This window comes from Hyperolius riggenbachi, chromosome 1 (assembly GCF_040937935.1).
Source record: "Hyperolius riggenbachi isolate aHypRig1 chromosome 1, aHypRig1.pri, whole genome shotgun sequence".
In the NCBI taxonomy this organism is placed as follows: domain Eukaryota; kingdom Metazoa; phylum Chordata; class Amphibia; order Anura; family Hyperoliidae; genus Hyperolius; species Hyperolius riggenbachi.
Genome location: NC_090646.1, coordinates 449787623 through 449813050, shown reverse-complemented (window position 1 = coordinate 449813050; position 25428 = coordinate 449787623). Strand labels below are relative to the sequence as shown.

General features: G+C 42.2%; 1 protein-coding gene and 1 long non-coding RNA gene across 2 annotated transcripts in view; one reads left to right on the top strand and one right to left on the bottom strand.

Moving 5' to 3' along the window:
- The window catches only part of PRODH (proline dehydrogenase 1), a 230870-nt gene that overhangs the window by 31888 nt on the left and 173554 nt on the right, over nucleotides 1–25428 (bottom strand). Inside the window, exons 9-11 of the mRNA XM_068238726.1 lie at nucleotides 21797–21889; nucleotides 9943–10089; nucleotides 4437–4612 (exon numbers count right to left, since the gene is read on the bottom strand). Coding sequence (XP_068094827.1) covers nucleotides 4437–4612; nucleotides 9943–10089; nucleotides 21797–21889 — 416 coding nt within the window. The remainder of the gene's footprint in view (nucleotides 1–4436; nucleotides 4613–9942; nucleotides 10090–21796; nucleotides 21890–25428) is intronic.
- On the top strand, nucleotides 718–24299 carry LOC137520358 (uncharacterized). The gene is made up of 3 exons (XR_011021693.1): nucleotides 718–800; nucleotides 5194–5262; nucleotides 24228–24299. It is a non-coding gene; the product is annotated as an uncharacterized lncRNA (long non-coding RNA).

Below are 25428 nucleotides of genomic sequence, written 5' to 3'. Positions count from 1 at the left end.
ATGGCATCTCCAAGTGAACTTTACAACTGAAAAGTTAGCAACATTTAAGGCCGGTTTCCCACTGCTAACATGTTTTAGCGGTGCGGCCATCGGGGATTTCCATGTTAGTAAGCGGTAATCCCCGTCTGGCAGCCGGCCAAGCAGGAAGTGCCGCTCACTTCCTGTGTCCGAAGCAATCATATGCGCGGAAACATTGCTAAAAATATGCTTCCATGCATGCGCAACGCATAAAACTTGCGGCGGGTTTTCACACACACATTGCCATAGACTTACATGATATCTGGTCTGTCGCATGTTGCCACAGAACCGCACTGCAACAAAGATTTATCTGACCATCTGGGATGCTGCGAAAACGTCACTTCTGTCGCACTGCGCCGTACCTCGTCGGTATGAAACTCCCCATAGACCGTCATTGCCCTGCGATGGGGTGCCGTAAAAATACAGCACCGGCCCAGTGTGAAAGGTCCCTAAAAGTTTTCCTTATTTCCTCCTTTTAGCTCAGAATGTTTAATTCACTTCAATGGACAGAGCAAGCCAATGACAAAATATAAGCAACATAAAAAGCACTGCAGAAATTGGATGTTGTATTATGCTAATAAGTAATTTACCCATCACGCTCCTATTCAAATATGTTCTCATACAGCTGGTTGATTAACTGAGCAGTGTGCAACTGGATGGATTCTTGGCTGTTGGAAACAGTTTTTTTTATTTGCCTGGCAAACATTTTGGCTGAAGTTGTATAAAACAAAGTACAGGATTGATATTTAGAATCTGTTGTTGCCTAAAGCTATCCTGGAAAGGTAAAGGATGTATCTAATAACATGATAACAAAAAGGCATATAAAAATGGTAAAAAATGAGGATAAAAATAACTGCTGTGGTCACCCATTTACTAAGTGCAAAATACTTTCCCTCAAATGTACTGCGATGAAGACAAATGCCACTTTCATTAAAAATAATTGGTCCTGCTGTCATCTTTAGATCTGAAATAATAATAATAATGCCAAGGTGTGGGCATATGAATGCTTGAGACACTAATCATATATATATATAAAGCAACTCAATCAAGACATCAGGAGCATGAATCAAGGGATGTAACTGCAGAGCCGGGTCATCTACAAGGCAATCCTAGGCAGTTACCTAGGGCCTGGAGAGAGTCTATGGGCCCGGAGGATTTAACCCATTCGCGTTCCGTCGTTTTCACTTGAGAAATGTTCACCTCCCATTCATTAGCCTATAACTTTATCACTACTTATCACAATGAACTGATCTATATCTTGTTTTTTCCGCCACCAATTATGCTTTCTTTGGGGGGTACATTTTGCTAAGAACCACTTTACTGTAAATGCATTTTAACAGGAAGAATAAGAAAAAAAAAACGGAAAAAATTGATTATTTCTCAGTTTTCAGCCATTATAGTTTTAAAATAATACATGCCTCCATAATTAAAACTCATGTATCGTATTTGCCCATATGTCCCGGTTATTACACCGTTAAAATTATGTCCCTATCACAATGTATGGCGACAATATTTTATTTGGAAATAAAGGTGCATTTTTTCCGTTTTGCATCCATCACTATTTACAAGTTTAAAATAAAAAAAATATATAGAAATATTTCATCTTTACATTGATATTTAAAAAGTTTAGACCCTTAGGTAAATATTTACATGTTTTTTTTTTTATTATTATTGTAATGTTGTTTTTTTTTATATTAAACATTTTATTTGGGTAGTTTTGGGAGGGTGGGAGGTAAACAGTAGTGTTACAATGTAAATGTGTGTTGATTTTCATTTTTTTTTTACTTTTAGTTGTAGTATTACTTTTTGGCCACAAGATGGCGGCCATGAGTTTGTTTACATGACGTCACTCTAAGCGTAACACACGCTTAGAGTGACGCATGGGGGAGGTAACAGCCAGAAAAGGCGCAGCTTCCAAGAGAAGCTTTTTCAGCGGGGGAGAGGAATCAGTGATCGGGCACCATAGCCCGATTCACTGATTGCCTGGCTAACGAACCGCGGGCCGGGAGCGTGCGGTAGCGCGCATGGTTCCTGGACGTAGTTTCTACATCCAGGAACCAAAATAGGTTTAAGCTCCCACCACATCTAACTAAAAAAAAAAAAGCCAGGTAACCATCAGCTGTGGGCAAAAACTGCTATCTTGCAAAAACTGCTAACTGCTATCTCTCTATTATACACCCTAGCAGGGCCGGGATTTAAGCCAAGGCAACATAGGTCATGGCCTAGGGCACCATAGTATTAAGGGCGGGCAGCAGGCTATACTGGGGGAAGGGGGGTGTCACCTGGCTACCTATACTGGAGGGAGGGGGGTCATCAGGCTATCTATAAGGAATGGGGGTAGGGTCTTCTAGCTCCTTACATTAAAGGGGGTAGTGATCATCAAGCTACCTATACTAAAGAAAAGGGGAGTCATCAGGCTTTCTAAACTGGAGGAGGGGTAGTGTCATCCTTCTGCCTATACTAGAGGGAAGGGTCACCAGGCTACCTTCATTGGGGGAGGGGGAAGGTCATCTGGCTACCTATACTGGAGTGGTGAGAGGGGTCATCTGGCTACCTATACTGGAGTGAGGTGGCTGCTGATAGTGGCCTTGGGCAGTAAATAGTACAAATCCAGCCCTGCACCCTAGATAATGAAAACCTGCAGCTTCCATTCATTACAGGCTATGAATCCTTGCAGGTATTAGGGCTGAAGCACGCAAACAGATATTCACTCTTAATCAAGGGGATTGGAATTTAATCCTTCAGAACACTGTTTATGGCAGATGAAAGATTGTTTTATTGGTTGTTGATTATGTCATATAACAGTTGTCTGCCTACTCTGCATCAATCTTTAAAGAGACCCTGTAACAAAAAAAAGTTATCCTGGGGGGTACTCACCTCGGGAGAGGGAAGCCTCAGCGTCCCAATGAGGCTTCCCCCTCCCCTGTAGCTGCAGGTAGTCCAGCGCTGGCTCCCCTGAAGTGTCCCAGAATCCTCCCTCGACAAGCGCTGATTTATTTACCTTTCCTGGCTCCAGCGGGGGCGCTGTTCCAACTCTCCGCACGGAGATAGGCGAAAATAGCTGATCTCTGTCAGGTCCGCTCTACTGCGCAGGCGACTTGCGCCTGCGCAGTAGAGCGGCTCGACAGTGAACAGCTATTTCAGCTTATCTCAGAGCGGAGAGCCGATACTGCGCCTGCGCTGGAGCCGGGAAGGTAAATCCTGTATTTACAGCCCCGATGTTCAGGGAGCTTTATCGCCGCCACCGTTGGACCGAGGAGGATGGGGAAAGCCTCAATAGGATCCGGAGGCTTCCCCCACCCGAGGTGAGTACCCCCCAGGGGGAGTTTTTTTTTTATTACAGGTTTTCTTTAAAGATGCTTGGTATACTCTGACAGCAGAGGGCCTCCTGCTGTCCAAAAGAGAGTAATGCTGCTCAATAGAGGGCTCTGCATGCATGTCTGTACAGTGATTATAACAATCTGTTAGGGCTCTTTCACAACTGAGCTGATTTTCAGCGTTTAGACGCAAAGGCAATAGATTGCGTTAACCAAGGTAAAATGAAAGTTCAACAGTTCAACACACCCGGGAGCTTTTAATCGTCAGACGACCTCATTTTCTTGTCGGGGTGAATTATAACTACTGCTGCTAATCAGCGTCGTACCGCAACTTCCCGATGTCACTTAATGCGTGCATGAAATTGGGTTCGTGCACGCGTTGCCTAATAAGAAAGAGCCCTTAGCCAAAATGGTTGTGACAGATTTTTTTCAGCGAACGCAAAACATCAAATGAACATGTACCAGCAGTGCCCCACAGTATTGGTATTGCCCCACATTTCTCTTAAGGTGGCCCCACATGATACAATAAAATGATTCAATTGTATGGCAATTCGATAAAAAGATTGGATTTCCCAAAAAATCTAAAGCTTTTTTTTTATTCAAGCAAGAAATCCAATAGGATTTCCTGTTTTTATTTGATAAAAGTCGATCGGGCATGGTGAATTGGTCTCATTTTTTATGAAAATTGAATGGTGTGCGGTAGATTGTCAATTTATTAATATATACACTCAAGCAATTTTTTTTTCTGTTTTCAATCATTTTTTTCATAGTTGGGAAAAAATTGAACGTAGGTGTGTGGTACATTGGTCAGATTTTTGAAATGTTACATTCAGAAAAAATGATTGCTATTCTTGAATAGCACAGATATTTAAAAATGTGTGAGGTGTGTGGCCACCTTATGTTGATTGAAGTCCTGATTGTACCACACATTGAACTATTTATGTACAGTACCTATGGCTCCCCTTTTGTCCGTTTTTGTACTCTGTAGTCTGTACATGGCTACAAAAAATGTTGGCATTATACAAACTAAAAATAATCATAAAGAAAAAAATTATCTTAAGAAGAGATACTTTACTATAAATGTTGGCTCTGTATACATACCTATGATACATTTCATTGGTTCTCTCATAGGTGGGATTGATTGGGTCTTCATAGCCAACCTCTGCTGCACGACTTCTCTCTTGCTGCATATACGCTCCCCTCACTAGTTTTGCTCCAAAATGCCAATTCTCTCGCAGAGACAGCTCAACATCAGCTGTCACATTGTCATACGCTTCCTAAATATAGAGAGGAAACATTATCTTTGTAGACTTCTAGCAGTCTTATTAATATTGTCCATGCTTAGGACATTCAATTCTATGACTCTTAAGACATGCTTGTTACAGTGTGCTGCTGACTACATATAACAATTCATGCACAGAGCAAACACTAACAAAAACAAGGTCTTCAAATGCTTTCCAGTTATCCTTTATTTACAAAGAACACTTTACACAGTGCTGTACAGTAAACTGGCAAGGGGAGTAGATAATAGATGTATTATGCACAATCACAAAGTCATGGCACAAAAGGGGGAGAGGACAGTACACAATTAAAGTACACCTGAGCTGGCAGGGATATGGAGGCTGCCATATGTGTTTCCTTTTAAACAATACCAGTTGCCTGGCAGTCCTACTGATCTTTTTAGCTGCAGTAGTGCCTGAATCACATTATACACTTATTACATACACACTATAGATGTGCTTCTTACTCTAATAGCAGCAGTCAATGTCCAAAAATTAGATTAGTATATGGTCCATCAGGCCATTTCCAAAAATAACTTACTGAATGTACATTTTCTTTTTTTTTTATTTCTGTAAAGGCTGTACCTCATTGCCTTCTGCATTTGTAGGGATGCTCTGCTGATAACCGTGCATGACTCTTCAGAACAGTGAGTTTTTACACCTAGTCTGTCTATTGTCAAGTTTGAAATACGCAGCAGTATCTGTTTACATATGGTGGGAGTACTGACAAGCATAGAGCTCGATTTTCTTCTTCCTCAAGAAGCCCAGAAATACCGGTACTTTAAAGCCTCATACACACGCTCAACAGCAGTCTTTTACGCAGCACAATTGTCAAACAAATTTTGTTGTGAAACAAGTGGAAACAACTAAAAAAAAGTTGCTTGCTGTTGTTCAGACAGCTGATAAAGGTGGCCATACACTGGTCGATTTGCCATCAGATTCGACCAACAGATAGTGTTTGCAGTAAAGGTGGCCATACAATTCCTCTCTGATCAGATTCGATCAGAGAGGGATAGTATGGCCACCTTTACTGCAAACAGATTGTGAATCGATTTCAGCCTGAAACCATTAACAATCTGTTGAGCTGACCCCCCCCCCCTGCATACATTACCTGTTCCGGCCAGCGCGAGGCCCCTGGTCCCCGCTGTCTTCTTCTCCGCTCCGGGCTCCAGACCGTTCCTGCAGCTACTGAACTTCCTGTCCAGGAGAAGTTAAAACAGTAGAGGGCGCTCTACTGTTTAAACTTCCTGCCGGGACAGGAAGTTCTGTGTAGCTGCAGCCGGTCCGGAACCCAGCGCGGAAAGAAGACAGCGGGGACCAGGGGACTCGTGCCGGCCGGAACAGGTAATGTATAACCGCTGTATTGCGTCGGTCGTCGGGCATTCGAACGCCGCTATGGACGCACTCCCAACCCGCCGGCGATCGAGAGAAATGTTCCGCATGGACGGATCGACGGGAACGATCGGTTTCGGACGGAAATCAATCGTTCTGTCAGCGGTGTGTGCGGCGATTTCACAGCCGATTTGATCACTGTGATCGAATCGGCCGTATATCGGCGGGAAAATCGTTAGGTGTATGGGCCCCTTAAGACTGATAAGAAGTCAATCCAACTGTTGGATTGACTTCTTATCAGCTGTTTGAACAATAGCAAGCAACTTTTTTTTAGTTGTTTCAACTTGTTTCACAACAAAATTTGTTTGACAATTGTGCTGCGTAAAAGACAGCTGTTGAGCTGGTGTATGGGGCTTAAGACAGGATTTAACCAGAATGGATGAATTTGTCTTTCTACCTTGAATCACTCGAAAATTACACATTGTTTTACCGATTTTAACTAAAAATGGGTCACAGCTAAGCAAATTACCAACAACACTATTTCACAGATGTGTCACAATATTATATTTCCAGGCTATACTATATGTTCAGTTAAATAGGTTGCTTGTGCCCAAAAGGAAGTAGGAGACTTCCCATTGCAAGCTCTTTTCAATTTTTTTTTTTAACCAAGGAGTTTGAAGCATATGCTTTGATTGTTAAAAGGCAAGCATACAGTGTTGAATGCATGTGACGATGCTGCAGGCAGTTTACTTGGAAAGAAGGTCCTCAAAATACCATGCCAGATGTAGCAAACTGTACACCTTATGACTACCTATATGAAAATACTTGGAATCTTTTCAGTACATGTATACAGTAAAAGTAAGGCAGGAGGGCATGGCCTTCACACATCAGCATGGTGAAGATACAGACCAATTAGAGATCAGACCTGAAAATGCAGGAAATATTTTTTTTTTCATCTAATTATACAGAGACGCAGTTCCAGGTTTGCCACACAGTGTACGTATACCCATTCGTGAACTCTAACCCCTCCCAGCATCGCTCAAAATGTTATAAAATCAGTCTGGAGTTCTACGTAAAGGTTCGGAATGAAATCTGCATTAATCCTAAATGAAATAAAAAAAAATTGATTTTATGCATATTAATTGGGTTTGCAATTTTCAGTCACCAAATACGCAAGTTTCTCAAGGAGACCTTAGGCAAGTCTCCCTAATACGGCTACTGCCTATAGAGCGTGTCCTAGTGGCTGCAGCTCTGGCGCTTTGAGTCCGCCAGGAGCGTGATATAAATGTTTTGTGTCTGTGTCTACATAGGGTTATAGAGAAGGTACATGCATCTAGAAAATACTGTAGTATTATGTATTAAGTGTGTCCCTTAGCAATATTAATGTGGCTACTTATGTGGGCATCATATGAGCCTTCTCACCTTAAAGGAAAGAAAAATAAATAAAATAAATAAATGAGTTTCACTTACCTGGGACTTCTACCAGCCTCATGCAGCCATCCTATGCCCTCATAGTCACTCACTGACTAAGTGAAACTAAATTTTTACGCGTTGCACAACTAACGCATAAAAATTCATGTGTTAATGTTCATGCACCAGCGGGAATGCGTGCAAATGTACGCGTGGCAGCCCGCCGACCCTGAGGTCGGCAAAAACAAAAACTAGCTGGCGGCGGGGGACCGGAGCAGCAGTGAGAGACCCTTGAGGGCAATGGATGGCTGCATGGGGCTGGTAGAAGCCCCAGGTAAATGAAACACTTTTTTTTATGCCTGACGATTCCTTTAAGTGGAGTATGATAAGCTGCCAAGCCGAATGCCAACCAGGCAATTAGCATATCTTTAGTCAAATGAGAGCCCTCGGCCCTTTTCAGCAAATTAGCACTACCGTAAATCTTGAAATTTAGGGTGCTTTAGATAAGGAGGCCACATAGAGGTAGTTAATGGACAAATTGTTTCAGGAACTGTAGACTTAATTCTAATACTGTAAAAACACAAAACTATTATTTCTGTGATATATTAGGTAATACGTTTTTGATTTAATGTAGTATAGGTACACACACACTACAAAAGAAACTCTTGATCTCTGTTGTGACTGTAAATACAAATATAACTTCCACACCCCACCAGGTCCGTGGCCTTTGTCAATATATGTAAACCACACATTCTAGATAGCAAGTATCATTTACATTTCTTGAGTACAGGTTAGGGCAAAGGGTAACTGTACTTTGCTTTGAAAGCACCCTTTAGATACAGCTGGTATTTTCATGATCATCCCACATGAAAAGCAACTCTGTCATTATGATAAGATACTTAACCAAACAAAAGGGTTGAATACAGTTAGGAAAACGTGTGTTGTAACATAGTCCTTAATGCAGTAAGGACGCTATAGAGTTTCTCACGCAACATACTCAATTACGTCAAAGGAGTTGAGTAGTGCGTTTAGTAAGCAAAGGAATGGAGCTACACGCGTCAAACTCTTCACCTCTTGACTTGACAACAGTTGGAGTTGTGTTTATGTTAGAAAATAACCTTGCAGTTAAGTAAATACATCAAGTAGTTCAATCCTCAAAGTATCATTGGATTGGGAATATATTTGTAATTACCTACTAAAAGGTTTTGTCTTTTTTGAATATTCCCCAGAATCTGTCTATACTCAGAAAGCTAACAGCAATATAGCCTGGGTTTTTCTCGACTGACAGATCCAATAGGAAAGAGTCACTGATGTATAACAGAATCACTGGGCTCTGCCTGAAAGACGTTTATCTTTACCAATGCAGTATAGTTGCCCGTCAATGATACAGTCTTGATTGAACAGTTTTACCACTTCTATGAAATATGAGGGTATAGTTAGCCAGTAGATGGTAAATGTACCATATGCTAGTTAATTGATCAGCTGTTCTTGATTTTGATACAGCAAATGACCAGTTTACTCTAAACTTAAATGTGCGTACTGGGCACATTTGTTGGGGATCACTAGGTTCTAGCTAAGTGAACAAAAGTAATGGTAATGGAGATTTAAGAGAGCTACATAGGAAGCAATGTGTTACTATGTAACCAAAGAAGTGACGCAGGCATCCATTGATGGCTGTGAACATGGTGGCCTGGAGTGGAAATGAATGAATGGGAACTTTGTTCCCATTTATTAATTTAATGATCGCAGCGGGAAGTGGTGGAAACGAGTGAGCGGGAGGCAGCGTGGTGGTTGTATTTAAGAATAATCACTGTTTTTGATCAAAAATTCTCGGCGGACAGACTGTGGCCGGCAACAATGAGATTGCCTTCTGCCTGCACAATCGTGTACACAGCCCCTCAAACTGCTGGGATGTGACTAGTGCATCCTTGCTGCTGCAGCAGCTGCCGCTTCGGACGTAAAGTTCACGTCCCAGCGGCAGTAATGGTTAAAAAGTAAACAGTGGCTCCACACATTTCAAGCAGCAAGTTTCCCTATTTGTTCCCCACATGATGGCTGGATTTACTAACCAAGAGATCTTCTGGAAATCAATTTATCTTTACAGTCATTGTTGCAAATCATCAGCCTGTATCTGTGGTACTGTAGTACTGAAGGATTGCGTGCATGCGTGCGCGCACACACACACACACACACACACAAACAAACACAAAGATGTACACGCCCCAAAATGTCATTTTTTTCTCCATCACATTAACGCATTCTATCCTCCAGACTTTTAACACCGTTTAAACTGCCATTATACGTTCCCCTGCTATCTTAGTGATGACTGGTGCGGGTATCTTGGTTGCATACTAAATATGCAAGTTCTTCAGTTAACATAACTACCAGTAAATAATACTTACAGAATCACATTTATTGGAAGACCTAAACTCTCTGCCGGAATCTTTTTTTTTATCAAGCCAGCTGAATGTATTCTAGAATTTGCATCAAGGCAATGTTGGGTATGCAAGCTCGTAAATTCCGCACTCTTTATTCTCCTCTGCCTGGCATGGAGAGGTAAGCATTATTGCTTTGGAGCCGCTTACCTTCAAGTAGCACTGGTATGTGTTGAAGATAATGGGATTGTCCTTGTTAAATTTACGCTGCATTTCCAATGTCAGGCGACTGATTGCAGGTTGGAAATATGTCTGTTCTGCATCTACCATCAAGCGAACACCTGTTTCCAAGGCTTTCTGAAACAAAAATAATGGAACAATGTAGATGCTGCTTGTGTCACTGGCATCATAAAAGAAAACCGGGTTACACGTTCACATAAAAGACCAACAATACACACAATACACTAAAACGTATCCCCTGTGTCGCAGGCCTCGCTCTGTGTTGCTCTGGCTCATGTGGCCATGACTTCACTTTATATCTATTGTGATACTGTTCAGTCAAGCAATAAAAATCTCTATATAAAAAAAAAATGAAAAGTTCTATATAAACAAAACAAAAAAGATTTGCTAAAAAACACATTATCCATTACATTGTGAGCTTGAGAACAGGCTACACAACTATGCATGTGAAAAATATCTGTAATAAAAGTGAGATTAAAGCAGACCCATCACTCAAAAGGGAATCCTAAAAATAAATCCAAAGGGTATATTTCTGGAGTACTATAAAAAGAAATTTGATAAAACATGTGCGTTTTTTTTTTTTGTTTTTTTTTTGCTATGAACAAAAAACACTGTTCTCAGGTCTCTGTTCCCTGTCTGCATCTAGGCTGAAGAAAGGCCACAAAGAAAAGAGCCAGACAGTTTGACTTTTTTTTTATTTTTAAGTTGTTTGACATCAGAGAATGCATGTGTTGTCTTTATAAAAACCTACCTGGATAACATAGGAGCGCTAAAAGAGAAGAGAGGCGATACGAGGCACAACCATGAAACAGACATGCTTTGTTTGCGATCGAAGTGAGACTTCTATTGAAGTTCCCAAAAAGGGTGCTTCTGGCTCACACTCCTGTCTCCAGAGAACAGAATAGCAGTATCCTATACTATAATCTCCCTGTGTCGCTGCGTCCAGGGAGGGAGGGGGGCGAGCGAGGTGGGCGGATGCGGGCGAGCGAGGTGGGCGGATGCGGGCGCGAGCGACTGGCGGCGGCAGCAGGAAAAAGACCTAGAACCCATTTTTAAACGGGCTTGGGTCTACTAGTGCTATATAATAATGAGCCTGTGTCACTGCGTCCAGCAGTTATGCAGCATCCCTGTTATTTTGTTACTGTGCATGTGCGCAGTAACGGACAGCTGGAGGGACCAGGGAGCAAGGTGGGTGGGCCGGCAGTTGCGTGCGCAGTGACTGGCAGCGGCGGTAAAAAAAAAGACCTGGAGCCCGTTTTTAAAATGGGCTTGGGTCTACTAGTGTTTATATGATGATTGATGTTAAACTGTCACCTAAAATAATCATCGACAATTGTCTTGGGTGACAGAAAGCATGTGGGCATAGCTTACTGCAGTGCAACATGCATGGCGGCATCATGAGATTAATTACAAAGCAAGGAAATATGTGAAACTGAACCTTCTTGACTCCTTCAGTTGTGCCTGCAGTATTCACTTGTATTTAGCAGCAGGAAAATAATTGTACCTTATAAAAGTGTCTCTTGACCAGCATAATGACTGATCTCTCACAGATCACTATCTGTATAGGTGTTCTCACATACACTATACAATTTATTTTTTATTTTTTCAATCTGAGAATTACAATCGGTATTTAAAAAAAAACAAAAAAAAAAAACAGACCAATGCATCAATCTCTTCCCAATTATAAAATAAATGAATGAAAACGTAAAAAATAATTGCTTTGGTCTTTAAATCAAGAAATTGATAATCTATCCTACACCATTCAGTTTCTGAGAAATGTATTGAAAATATTAGCCACTCACACGTGACTTGAATTGAAGGAGAGAAAAAAATTTGATCAAATTTCTTGATATCGGACGATCTCATACACATCTTGTGGGAAGGATGATTGTTATAACTGATCCACCAGGATAGATTTGAGAGATTGAGAGACAAACATATTTTGCCACCATCTTTGTACATCTTTTATAAACTTATTTACAAATGATTATCTGCCGATCAGCTGTTGATTGTTTTCCAACATTTTTTCGTCTCGTCTGTAGGAGGCTTTAGGAGCTTTAGGCCTCGTTCAGACTATACGCGCTGCCGTGCGCATTTTGGCAGCGCGTATAGTGTGCGACACGCAAGAAGGGCATAGACAGCCCTTCTACCGTTCCCATCATATGCGCTGCGTGGCAGCGCGATTGCGCTATCGCGTGCTGCACGCATTTTTGGGAATCGCAGCGCAGATCCCATTCATTGTAATGAATGGGATCTGCAGCGCAACGCATAGTAGCGCAGATGGCGTGCGATCGGACGCGTTGCGTTCTGATCGCACATCCATCTGCGCTAAATGATGTGAACGAGGCTTTACAGGACATCTGAAGTGAGAGGGATATGGAGGCTGACATATTTATTTCCAGTTGTCTGACATGTTGCGGATTCTCTGCTTCTAATACTTTTAGGGAGGGATCACACTTGTGTCTGCGGCAGCTACAGTTGATTTTGAAGTTCGATTGTGGGTGCATTTCAATGCATGCCGTTTTTACAATACTCAGTGATTTCAATGAGAAAATGCATGCATTGGGCAGAAAAGGAGTTTTTCTTTATCAACGCTATGCAGAGTTGCAGGTGCCTCCTGAAAAGCAGTGGCACCATAGACGTTCATTACATGCATTTTCACATGCGTTTTTAAGTTGCGGTAAAATGCTACAGATTTTCTCAAGCGAGGTAGCCTTGGCCAGGGACCCTGAACAGATCAGACTTTTGACCGAGTTTGACACATACTTGTTTCAGGTTGGCGATTCAGACACTACTGATGCATGAAAGATCAGCAAGAGTCTCGGCAACTGGGATTGTTTAAAATTAAATAAAAAGGCAGTCTCCATATCCCTCTCAATTGAGGTATCCTTCAAGGTCACACAGTGGTTACCTTTCAGTTTGAACATGGGACAGTAGATATGTTGTTGTTCATTGTACTCTTTAAAATGCTAGGTAATAAGATGCTGCTATATGAATAGTGGAAATAATAGCCAATAATAAAGTTGGTGGGTGTCACGGACGATTGCGGGGACGCAGGCGCGTCCTGGAACCGCCCGTGAAGAAAAGCGATCGCACTCGATTCTCTGCGTCGATTGCGCTTCAAATCGATAGAATCTGGATTTATTGTGTAGGAGGTCTGCAGTCCCTTCTTAGCAGAGGAATAGCATCACCTTAACTGCAGGATGGCTCTTTTGATATGCTAATGAGCCTGGGCCCAGAGAGTCCCTGGCTTCAAGCTGTGCTGATGGCCCATCCATCAGGTATAAGGTGACAAGCAGCTGGCAGGGAGACTGGCCCTGTGACTGCTGATCAAGCCAGAGGTGTAAACTCAAAGTTGTCTAAGCAGATTTCACATTCAGATGTTAATTGAAGGAGCCAACAGGGCCTTTTCATAGACAAGAAGCAGACACAGCTGGACTCCAGTCAGGCTGACTCCGGCCTTAGCAGGAAGAAATGAATGTACAATATAATCTTTTGCCCATTTACAGAATACAATAAATAGGGTGGTTATGAGAGCGGTATCATTGGATCCGTAGGGTCATGCTGGATCTCTTGATACCAGTCGAGAGGGGCCCGGGGCCCCTACCACCCAGGTATGAATCTACTCAGGACCCTGATCTGATGCACTAGCCATGTCAGGTATCATATTAATCTGTATTTTCCTCCAAGTATGAAGCTGTTACCCCCCTAAATGTAACGTGTATGGTTCAGGAGTTACAGCAATTCATAAGTTTAGCTCTAAAATCTCTCAGAGGGAATGAACTGTCATTTGCTGGTAGCTCAGAGGGGGCTGGCATTGCCACACCCCCAAACCAGCTTCATCAAAAGCACAGAGCCAGCAGGCGGGCAGGGTCCTCCACACTGAAACATCTTGCACTCATCAGATGCCAGCTTGAGGATATGCTGGCATCCACCTGGTCTGAACTCTGAACTCTGGACTTTGAAACCAAGGACTTTATGATTCTTCCCACAATAAGGACATCTTTCCAGGAACTAAGTATTTTTTCTCCCTTCTTTTATTTTTCATACTGGCTATTACTGTTTTCATAATTGTTGATTTTCATAATTGTCTGTATATATTAATTATTTATATTGCGTGAATAAACGACTTTCTCCAAGTCATTCACTTTCCGCTACCCTGCTTATCAGCACACACAGAAATGATCCCGGGTCTCTGAAGATACGCTACTGTTTATTTGTTGTTGGCTAGACAGAATATCGTGTGTTTAACCGTTTTATTCGCAGGATTAGTCAGTCAGTTAGTGGGCCCCACGGTCCCCTAGTAACCGCGGTGGTGGCAGTTTACTCTGAACCAGTAGGTGACGTTGTAATCACCCGTGTCTCACAGGCTCCCTTCTGAGTTGTCTGCGGCTAATTCTTAACGGTTCCTGCGCATTGACTGCGACCAGAGTTCGCACGATCTGTGCGCTGGCACCGTTTAGAAGGCTAAGTGCGGTCAGCCACAAGGGGCTCCTGTGACAGTGGGCCTGGTTCTGATGCCCATCAAAACAATGTCTGGGCATGAGATGAGCCAAGGCTGGGCAGGTTGTAGAGTCGTGACAAATGTTGTCCTTTGGCTGGGCGTGGAAAAGGGCAGGTTCACTTGGGAGTTTGCACAACGCTTACTGCCGGCCGTGGTGCCAATTCAAATGAATTGGCAGCACTTGTACCGTCATTTACCACCGCTTATGCAAACGCTGCATTCTGATGCCAATTATTGTAGTTGTTTCAGGAGACTGTAAAAGCAACAAGTAGCTCCCAGGGTCACTTACCGCCTTGCTCCCATGTCCCCCAGCGGGGGTGAAATACGATCGCTGCTAAAAGCTGCCAAAGGCTGTCAAATGCTTTTCAGCACACCTGCAAAAATGTATTTAGTGGAGACGCCACCAGAAGTGTGTGCAAACTGGCCCTAAAGGTCCCAGCCAGATCAATGATATGTGAATCTAATGCAAATGGTTTCTTTTAAATTCACAGTTTGTTGAAAAATTTGCACACAAAGGGAGAAACAAGTCAAATAGGAATCACAAGAAAGACTCACTAATGTATTATGTGATATAAAACAAGCGATTTCTGGCAGTCAGCTAAGAGCAAATGACGGAGAACATTTGAACTGAAATCTGGCACAATGACAGTTTGCCGATCAGATAGTTAGCAAAAGCCAGGACAATCGTTTGTCATCATTCGGTGCAAACGACTAACACCGATTTTTGGCCAAACCAATTTGCCAGGATTGATCAGTCTATATTGAGGATAATCACTGTCTTTTACAGTCATTTGTACACTTTTTTTTTTTACACTATTCTCAGCTGCCCCGTTGTTTGGTGCAACATTGGTCGAGCGTGTGTACGGAGCTTTACTATCAAGCTGTGTACAAGCACTTTTAAGGTAATATTAGCAGAAGGCCACCAGATACGACCACCAGATAGATCTCTCTGACCAAATTATATTTTCCACCAGTGTAATGCATACAGATTACCAATAGATTTGAGCATGAAATCTACTGAAAATCTATGCAGCCATGCAGGAGAATTCTGCATACCTAACCAGGCTAGGATACACCTCACTGGAAGGGCAGGGCTAAAAAACTGTATACAGTAATATATAGGTATAGGGAAGTGTCTGTGATGCTGAAACAAGGAAATTTACCGTAAAAGTGGGCATCCTGAATAATTCACTGCATTCTATTATATGCGGCTATAGTGCCTCTTAAAAACTGCTAACAACATATAACACAAACAGCCAACATTGTTTTTCATCAGACATCAAAAGAATGTGTTTTGTTTTCATTTCATTATGAAACACTGCATTCTGGCACTAATGCATTTATTTAAATTGGTGCTTATTAAGGGATTTCAAAGACTTCCTGATGTAGCTGGCATTTCTTAGGGCTGTTCCTACCCTTTTAGATGTGTGAAATATTGTGGCATTGATTTACTGCACCATCTGAGCCACAAACTTTACAGCTCATCTCTGTAATGCTGGCTCTAAATATTAATGAGGCTCAGAGGCACTGTGTGCCATCTCCTGACCAGCCAGGCAGCTTTCAGATCTATAGCTTCTATAAGTACACAAAACACAAAGGAAGCCAGGCTCCTCACACATATGCATGCACTGCATATGTATGAGAATGGTCGTATGACACGCGTTCCACAGGCAGCAGTTAAAATAACCGTTGGCAAAATGTCAGGGCTCCGCGCTGTGGGGAAAATGGCTTTTGAGCTGTTTATGTGTCATGTCTTTGGTCAAACTAAACAGAATGTAAAGTATTTTTTTTCACAGTTCAGCTATAAATTATGTATGCTGTCTTTATGACACTGGTAGCTTAGAATAGAAAACTGACTGAATCAATCACCTGAAGGCATTTCATAAAACTGTGATACCAGTGATTTGTGGTCAGTGCTGCTATACAACAAATTGACAAAGGACACAGGCGTGGATATCATATCGACATGGACTGAATAGAAAGTTTAAAATTTCAGCACACTTCAGGGGGAAATAACATTTAACTTGCATAACACAAGCTTGCCGCTGCATAGCTTAGGTCTACCTTCGGCTGTTCCTATGCACTCTGCAAACCACTACAGGCACAAACAGGCATCCTGAACTACTCCATTCTTCATAGCTTTTTTTCTTCCTCAACCCTTTCGGGACTATTAGGCTCTGGCCCTCAAAGACCAGTGACGCTTTCTCCTTTTAAATGTGTGATATTAGCTCACACAGTGATCACATGGTCAGCTGAATGCAATTGCAATGGAAAGATGATAGATAGAACAAAACTTAATTGTAATCAACAGAGGTGCCTGGCTCTTCTACTGACCACATATGCTATTGCTCTGTTGTTATTGCCTGATGAAGCGGGATCAAACCTGCGAAACGCGTTGCATATTTGGAGTTCATAAATAAAATATATTGACTGTCTTTACTACAGTCGTTGTGTGTCTACTTGGAGGAGGTAAGTCCACCACTACCTCCTCTATTTACCAAGAATTTGGTTTTAAGCTCATTTAGCTTCCTTTTATCCTTCTGGCACCTCTGTTCTCCTGCTGACTTCCCCCTCTCTACCCCATATGGCATCCTTGGAGATCTAGGGCTACACCTGCAATATAGCTTCCCTGGTAATCTAAACATAATGCAAAGTGGGGGAACCACTGGAGGGACAAATTTAATGGCTCTGAGGGCCAGGATTTGGCCAACAGGCCAGAGTTTGACATATATGCTGTAAAGGAACCGCCACTGCTAATGTCAATTAAATAATTAAGAAAAGAGTTGATGAGCTGTACTCATTGGCCAGTTTATCAGAAATTTTACACGGTATCTGTGCCAGCATTTCCTGAGTCAAAATAGATGTGAACATCTATAGCCAGGATTTCAAGAAGGTCACTTGGAGCCACATTCAACCCCATAAGACTAAACATTACAATGGTGCATGTAGGAGGAAGACAGACTGTGCAGTTGGGCTTCAATCCATCAACTTAAGTTCATATGTGTTCCTTTATAACACAATGGCCTCAATTCACTAAGATCATGCTGGAGATAATGCAAGAGAAAACTTTCCACCAGTCAGAGTAGAGATACGTTTTCACAGTGAGAGAGTTATCTTATCACTTCAGTTCTTAAAGAGACACTGAAGTGAAAAAAATATATGATATAATGAATTGGTTGTGTACTATGAATAATTACTAGATGATAAGCAGCAAAGAAAATATTCCCATTTTTTTTTTTTCAGGTATATAGTGTTATTTCTAACATTGCATCATTCTCTAATATGTGCAGATTACACAACACTCTGCATTCAAAATGATTCTTTCAGAGCAGTCTGTGAACTAATGACCTCTCCTCTGGCAGAGAAAAAGTAAATAGTTCAGGAACAGTTGAGATAAACAGAAAACATCCCTCTCCACAACTTTGAAAGTCGTAGAGATTAATGGCCTTTTTGCATAGAGATAACAAGTGGAGTTTCTTAACTCTTCCTGTACTGGAAACAATTAGACTGATGTATCTGATCTTAATGTTTTATTTCTTAGCTGTAGTACACATACAAATCATAATAGCATCATTTTTTTTTTCGCTTCAGTGTCTCTTTAAGTTACCTCCTCTGTAGTTATTTTCACATGCAGTTAATTCACAGCCTGTCTTTAACTTTAGAATTCTGTAGTTATTTTAAGGATTGAAATGTTAGCTTTAGAGATCTCACCTTAACTTAAAGACAGAAGAGTTAACTTTAGGTTTGCCCGAGGTAAAATGTTTCCTGAATACTACTTGCCTTATCACCATGGTCATAACTCTAGAAATGTTAACGCCCTTATCCCCCCTTGAGATTAAACACAGCCGTGTTTGGGTGTCATCAGCTGATCAGCCATTCACTCACTTCCAACATGCTTGCCATACACACACTGTATGAAAAAACAGTCCTCCAGGGTCAACAGTTCCAAGTCTGAACTATACTTGAAAGGATGGGTTATCCTGGAAATGACCTTTCCCCTCTTTGTGCAAGATGGCAAACTGCCCCTTGTGATAAGATGGCCCAGTTGATAAAGCAATAAGTGAGCATTGATTTCAAATGGACAAATAATTAAGGGGTGTAGGCAGTATTTAAACTAAAAAGGCTAAAACATAAATCACACCCACCTGAATGATATGGCCATGATTGAGGACCATCCTGTATATCACCCCTGGAGGATGATACAATATTGCATATTTTTTGGCAATGTCGATATTGCCTTACATAACCAATATGATATGGAAATAGATGACACCAACCCAAATGAGATGCATTTGTTGTTGCAGATCAGTTTTCATATATCGTAAGTAGAATCTGTGTCATGGTTGACAATGTTGTCGGCCAACCACTGCTTTTCCCTTTCTTGTTCTTGGTCAGGTTTTATCTTCTGTTGAACGGAGGTACTCGGGTAGTACTGTAGTCAGCCCAATACTTGCCAATCCACAGGTAAACAACTTTTGATAGCTCTACGTTAATTATGAGGACTTTCATTCTCCTGCCACTTAAAGGATCAGAATATGCTGGTCCAAATCCATTTTATACAATGCATGTATTTGCACACCACCAGCATATTCTGGTTGGACTTGATGGATGTATTTTTTCAACCAAACTATATAACTATGCAAGGTTAACTATGTGACCTCTGCCATCTGCAGCCTGGGTAGTACCTTTATTGTATAGCACACGGGGAAGACACAGTGGGGTATGCTCTTTTCTTCTGCTTTCCGCTGCCCTCTGCTGTGTGGTATACATTTCTCCCTTCATGTACAGTGTCGATCAATCTAGGTCTACCCACACAGAAATTTTACCTGACCCTGGCAAAAATATTCATTTGGGTGATTTAATGAAAACTGTTGTGTCTGCCAGAAGTTTTTACTTGGTCTTATTCATTAAAGTATCTATAATATGACTCTTTTCTGTCCCACAACCACCAGATTCATATTGTAATGGTGCGTCATTACCCACTTCCTCTGTATTGACACAAAAGACAAAATCTAATGGTAGAAATCTGACTTTTCCCCCCAAAACAACTCTCTCCTGAGGGGAGACTACTTAGCAGAACAGAGGGGTTGTGGAGTTGCCTCTACTGCTATTGTAGCCGTAGAAACTGATGAAGATAAAAGCAGAACTGGATCATGAAAATGGGCAGCTCAAGCTTGGACAGGAAAGGAACAGGGAAAGGAGACATCCAATACTTCTGTTATGAAGGTGTATTTGGGGAAGCTGTCTGACATCCCTATGACCGTCATGTCTGTCTAGCTAGTCACATTGTTAAAGAGAACCCGAGGTGAGTTCTAAGAATCCAATTAGCACACAGAGGCTGGTTCTGCATAGAATACCCAGCCTCTGTTGCTATACTGTTCCCCCCCAGCCCCCCCCCCCCCCCCGCGCTCTGCTGTGCCCCCATAAATCATTCACCGTGCTGGCGACACGCAGCGTGTCACCAGCCAGCTGTTTACCTCTGAAGTGTCACTCTCGCCGCTCCCCCGCCTCCTCCATAGCGCGGTTCCCCACCTGCATCCCTATCACTCCAATCAGCGGGGAGGGAAGGGACGTAGGCGGGAAGCGGCGCTATGGAGGAGGCGGGAGAGCGTAAAGAGTGTAACTTCAGAGGTAAACAGCTGGCTGGTGACACGCTGTGTGTCGACAGCACGGCGTTAGATCTATGGGGGCACAGCAGAGCACTGGGGGGGCCTTGGGGGAGACAGTATAGCAACAGAGGCTGGGTATTATATGCAGACCCAGCCTCTGTGTGCTAATTGGATTCTTAGAAGCTACCTCGGGTTCTCTTTAAAGAGGAACTGTAGTGAAAATAACGTAATGAAATTTTTTTTTTATTTTTTACAATATTCATTTATAGATTATTTATTCAGTGTTTGCTCATTGTAAAATCTTTCCTCTCCCCGATTTACATTCTGATTTACATTCTGAAAAGTTTCTCTGGTGGCGACATTTTTAGTTCTTCCAGGTTACCTATACAGAATGTTCTATTACTGAGAGCTCTATGCACAAAGGGATATATTGCTTGCTTTTTAACAGTTGGAAAAAAGCTGTTACTTCCCACAATGCAACTAGGTGGCAGTTGTTTCACCACAATATCAGCCACACAGACACCCCTCATGATCTATTCGAGAAAAGCTAAAGATTTTTTTGTGGTAAAGGGGTATCGACTACTAACTGGGATGAAATCCAATCCTTGGTGGTAAAAGTTCCTCTTTAATTGGAATCCATGACAATTTTTAAGATTAAAATGTTCCATGGAAAACTACAATTCTTGATCTACTTTTATAAGCAAGTTTTCGGAGAAGACGTATATGAATAGTTTAACTCAAGTAATAGATACATAGGCATTACAGTTAGGACACGTCCAGGAAGAATAAAAATAAAAAATCCACTTAACTGGGCTTCCTCCAGCCCCTTGCAGCTGTCCTGTGCCCTCGCCGCAATTCTGCTCCCCGCCAGTGACCCGAGGTCCTCTCCGGTACAAGAGGCCTACTTGCACTCCAACGTGCGGCTCACGTCAGCCGGACTGTACTGTGCAGGCACAGTAGTTCTGCACCTGCGCAGTACAATCCGGATGATGTCAGTGCGACTCCATAAGTCGCACACTGGAGAGCAAGTAGATGCCAACCTGGCGAGGTCGGCATCTACACCGGAGGGGACCGGCAGCCACCGGAGCTGCAGCGATGGCACAGGACGGCTGCCAGGGGCTGGAGAATGCCCCAGGTAAGTATATTTTTTATTTTTAGCCTTCCTGAACCTTTCCTTTAAGACAGTTCCAATAAGTTACCAATATCCAATGCAGTTAGAAAACTCTTTCATTAGAACATAGCAAAACTTTCTATAAAACTGCTTTTTTTTTGCAGTAGCACAAAGCTGACGGAAGATGTGTCATTCTCTACTCTGAAAGAGGGGTTTATACAAGAAGTAGTGCAAGTCGCAGCCTCTCAGTCTGAACAATGACAGTGGGTGGAAGCTGTGCAGAGCTTTTGTTATGCCCTCTAATACTATGTTACTATGGCTACATGCATCACGGCATCATTCTTTGAGCAACCTGTTTGTTCTTTTATCCGAATACTTTAATACTTATCAGGCACTTTATTGTGAGAGTGTCAAGACTTCTCAGTTTTCATCTCCGCAAAATTATGGTTCGTCTGTGCGTTCCTTCATCTGTGTTTACTATTGTAAGGTGCTGGGTTTTATTATTGTACTTTTCTCCTTTGTGATATACTATACATTGAAATCAGTCTAGTATGAAATATACAGCTTGCCAAGGCAGCCAGACAGAATTATATTCCTTACCTTTGCAAGAGCATCCATTCTCTGCAACATCCTCTTCATTTGCAAGTCTTCTTCCTCTGTAAATCTGAACAGGAGTGGTTCCAATTGTCCGCTCTGTAAGGGAAAAAAAAAAAATCACACTGAGCCTTGGAGAGTGTCACGTACTTATATAGCTAAAGTACTTTTTATAAAAATAAAACAAAAGACTGAATACTTAGGTGTCCATAATATCTCTGCAGAAAACCCTGGGCAGAAATATCAAAACTCATACCACTTACTGTTTACAGTACATTTATTGCTATCAAACAATATTGACCAAAAGTAACCAGATCGATCAGACTTCGGAAACTGCTCAAAAGTAGTGCTAAACATTGTCATAGGTCTTGTGTGCAATTTCACCTTCACACCCTAAAGCATGTGGGCAGCCCCACAATTAATTAAACCAACAAACTTACTAGCCTGAACTTTCCAAATCACAGATCCAAAGCCAGGTAAGGCCCGGTTCACATTAGCGGTGGCTATCCGGAATAGCCGTGCCGGAGCCGCACCGCATGCTGGCCGGACGAAACGGACGCACGGCATAGCAATGTAAGTCTATGCCAGGCTTCACATGTGTCCGTTTCGTCCGGACCGGAGCCGGACCGGATCCGGACTCCGGTGTCCGTTCCAACATGCGCTATTTTTTGGTCCATCCGGCCAATGGAAACCAATGAGAACCGGAGAGCGCACAACACACTGGCAAAAAATCCGGATGTTCTACCCCACTTCCTATGCGGATTTTTGCGGCGATATTGGATGGGGACACATGGGCAAGCATTTTGGAGTGGAGCAGCACAGCTGGATCCGGATCCGGAGATGTTGGCAGCATGTCGGAGGTGGAGGTGAGTGCTAAACAGCAGAGGGCCTGATTCCACAGGTCCCCCTTCTGCTGACCTCCCAGACCCAAACATTTTTTTTTGTTTTTATACAGGTTGTTACTCTTTAAGAATCCGTACGGTTCAGGTCCGATCCGGCTCCGGTGCGGTCCGGACATCCGGTGCGGTTTTTGCAAAACCGCAAGTGTGAACCGGCCCTAAGCTCTCACTTTGTGTCAATTTAAATACAAACTTATGTTTGACTGGCTTGTACCTTGACAGGTTAGCAGTACACACTTTAAGGAGTTTGAGAGTAAAGCCTATCTACAGTTATAGAGGGAGAAAAAAATAAATATCCTGGCTAGTGCCGACTTGTTCAGCTAGGCCCAAACTCATCCCATCTTCCACTGCTGCTTTCCTTGGGGCCGTTTCCATTGGCGTTTGGAATGTGAGGCGTTCGCAGCATCGCCTCGCATCCCCCCGCGGGTACTTCCATTGACTAACAAGTGCGGCAATTTAAATGTGGTGCGATGCAATGATCGTAGTGGAAACGGGCCTTTAGGCAAGATAAGTGAGGTCTCCACTTCACTTCCACAAATGTGTTTTTCTTCCACGGCAAGGACCATATTACCACCATTATCTGTAGTTCTGGGTCCCATAGAGTATAAACTGTTAGACCGTGCCCTGTCCAGTATCTTTGAAGTATGGAAGCAAGAGTCAAATAAAATTGAATTACCTGGCTATTTTACCCCAGTTTTAGATACATTTCAGTGATTTAAAGCAAAACTCTAGGGCTGCTGCTTTAAAACTTTAAACATCAACCTCATTAACATTTTTTAAAACATGTTTTTTTAAATGAGCTAAAATGTGTCCATGCACAATGCAAACAGACTCTACACACAAACATATGTGCAGTTCTTGCTCTGTTTAGTAATGTAAATTACTAAAGATGTAACAACAAGGTGTATATATATATATATATATATATATATATATATATATATATATATATATATATATATATATATATATATATATACATACATACATTATATATATATATATATATTAGTAAGCATGATGACAGTGGTGTATCCGGACAGCAATGGGATGTTCCTCATGAGCATCTCCACCTAGAGGCCAGTGTGGTGATTTGCAACATGCAGCAAAACTCCACCCCATTTCCACAGTGAAGCAGATGCAGGGGCTGCCACACAGTGCTTACTCTTAGAAGGCATTATTTAACTGGAGAGCTGTGACCATGTGACCACATCAATAATCAATCGGTATAGTTATGTCAATGTTTTATTATATCTAAAATGCAGTACACAGAGCTTTTTTAAGTTTTCTTTTAAATTTCAACATAGGCTTTAAAGTGGTATGAAATTCAGCATTTCTTCTTTGCTTTAAAAGATTATTTACAGCATAAAATCTACTATCACAAAAAAACAAAAACAAAATTGTAGCAGAACAGCATTCAAACAGCTAACACAGCACAGCACTTTGTTTTTCAGTGGAAAGCTTCTTGCTTTAGTGGGCAGCATCTGGCCGCATCTGAAGAGGCGATAACATTATCTTTTGTTTACATTCCTTTTTAGATACAATTAGTATAAAGCCAGCAGTATGCTGAATTTGAACTGCTCTGAGCCGCGCTGAGAAGCAGGGAGAGGTGAGAAAAGATCACTAGATGGATTTTAATATATAAATACAGCAGCTATGCAATAAAATGCAATGGCAACTTTCAGAGCAGATAAACTGTACTTTGGGAACTTGTAATTTGTAAACAGATGATATTACTTGTGCACAAAAGCTATTATGGTAACTTTATGAGTAATAAAAAGTAAGAAAACACATTTTACTGAATGTTACGTCAAGAACTTTTAGTTTTATATAAAATAACAAAAAAATAAATAAAATAAAAATATACCAGTCATTTAATACATCTGTTTATCAGTGATTTTCCTCTTAAAGAGAACCCGAGGTGGGATTTAATTATGTTAGTGGGGCACAGAGGCTGGTTGTGCACACTAACACCAGCCTCTGTTGCCCCATGGTGTGCCTCCAGGACCCCCCTGCGCGCTGCTATCCCCTCCGCAGGGCTAGCGACACACAGCGTGTCGCCAGCACAATGTTTACCTATGCGTGTCAGTCAGCGCCGCTCCCCCGCCTCCTCTGTATCGGCGCTACCCGCCCGCGTCCCTTCCCTACAATCAGCGGGAGGGAAGGGACGCGGGCGGGTAGCGCCGATAGAGAGGAGGCGGGGGAGCGGCGCTAACAGACATGGCATAGGTAAACATTGTGCTGGCGACACGCTGTGTGTCGCTAGCCCTGCGGAGGGGATAGCAGCGCGCAGGGGGGTCCTGGAGGCACACCATGGGGCAACATAGGCTGGTGTTAGTGTGCACAACCAGCCTCTGTGCCCCACTAACATAATTAAATGCCACCTCGGGTTCTCTTCAATGCAAGTCAATTTTAATAATGAATTTGCAGCATGGTGTTTGTATTTACTCCAATTCTAGATAAAAAGTTCAGAAGTAAAGCTACAGAATATAAAGCGCATGAGCACAGCTACTGGGTACTAGAAGAAAGGCTGTAGACCCAAAACTTTGCTCTAATAAACTCTATGGCATATCTTCAACTACAGTCGTGCAACTATTTCAGGTTATTTACAGTTTGATTAGCTTGGTGGAGAGGATCTCTATACTTTGCAATGAACTCCTACCAAGAAAGCTCATCATTTGAAAATAGTTAGTAGCTACAGTACCAACTGGAATAAGCAGAGCGTCACACACTGGTAAT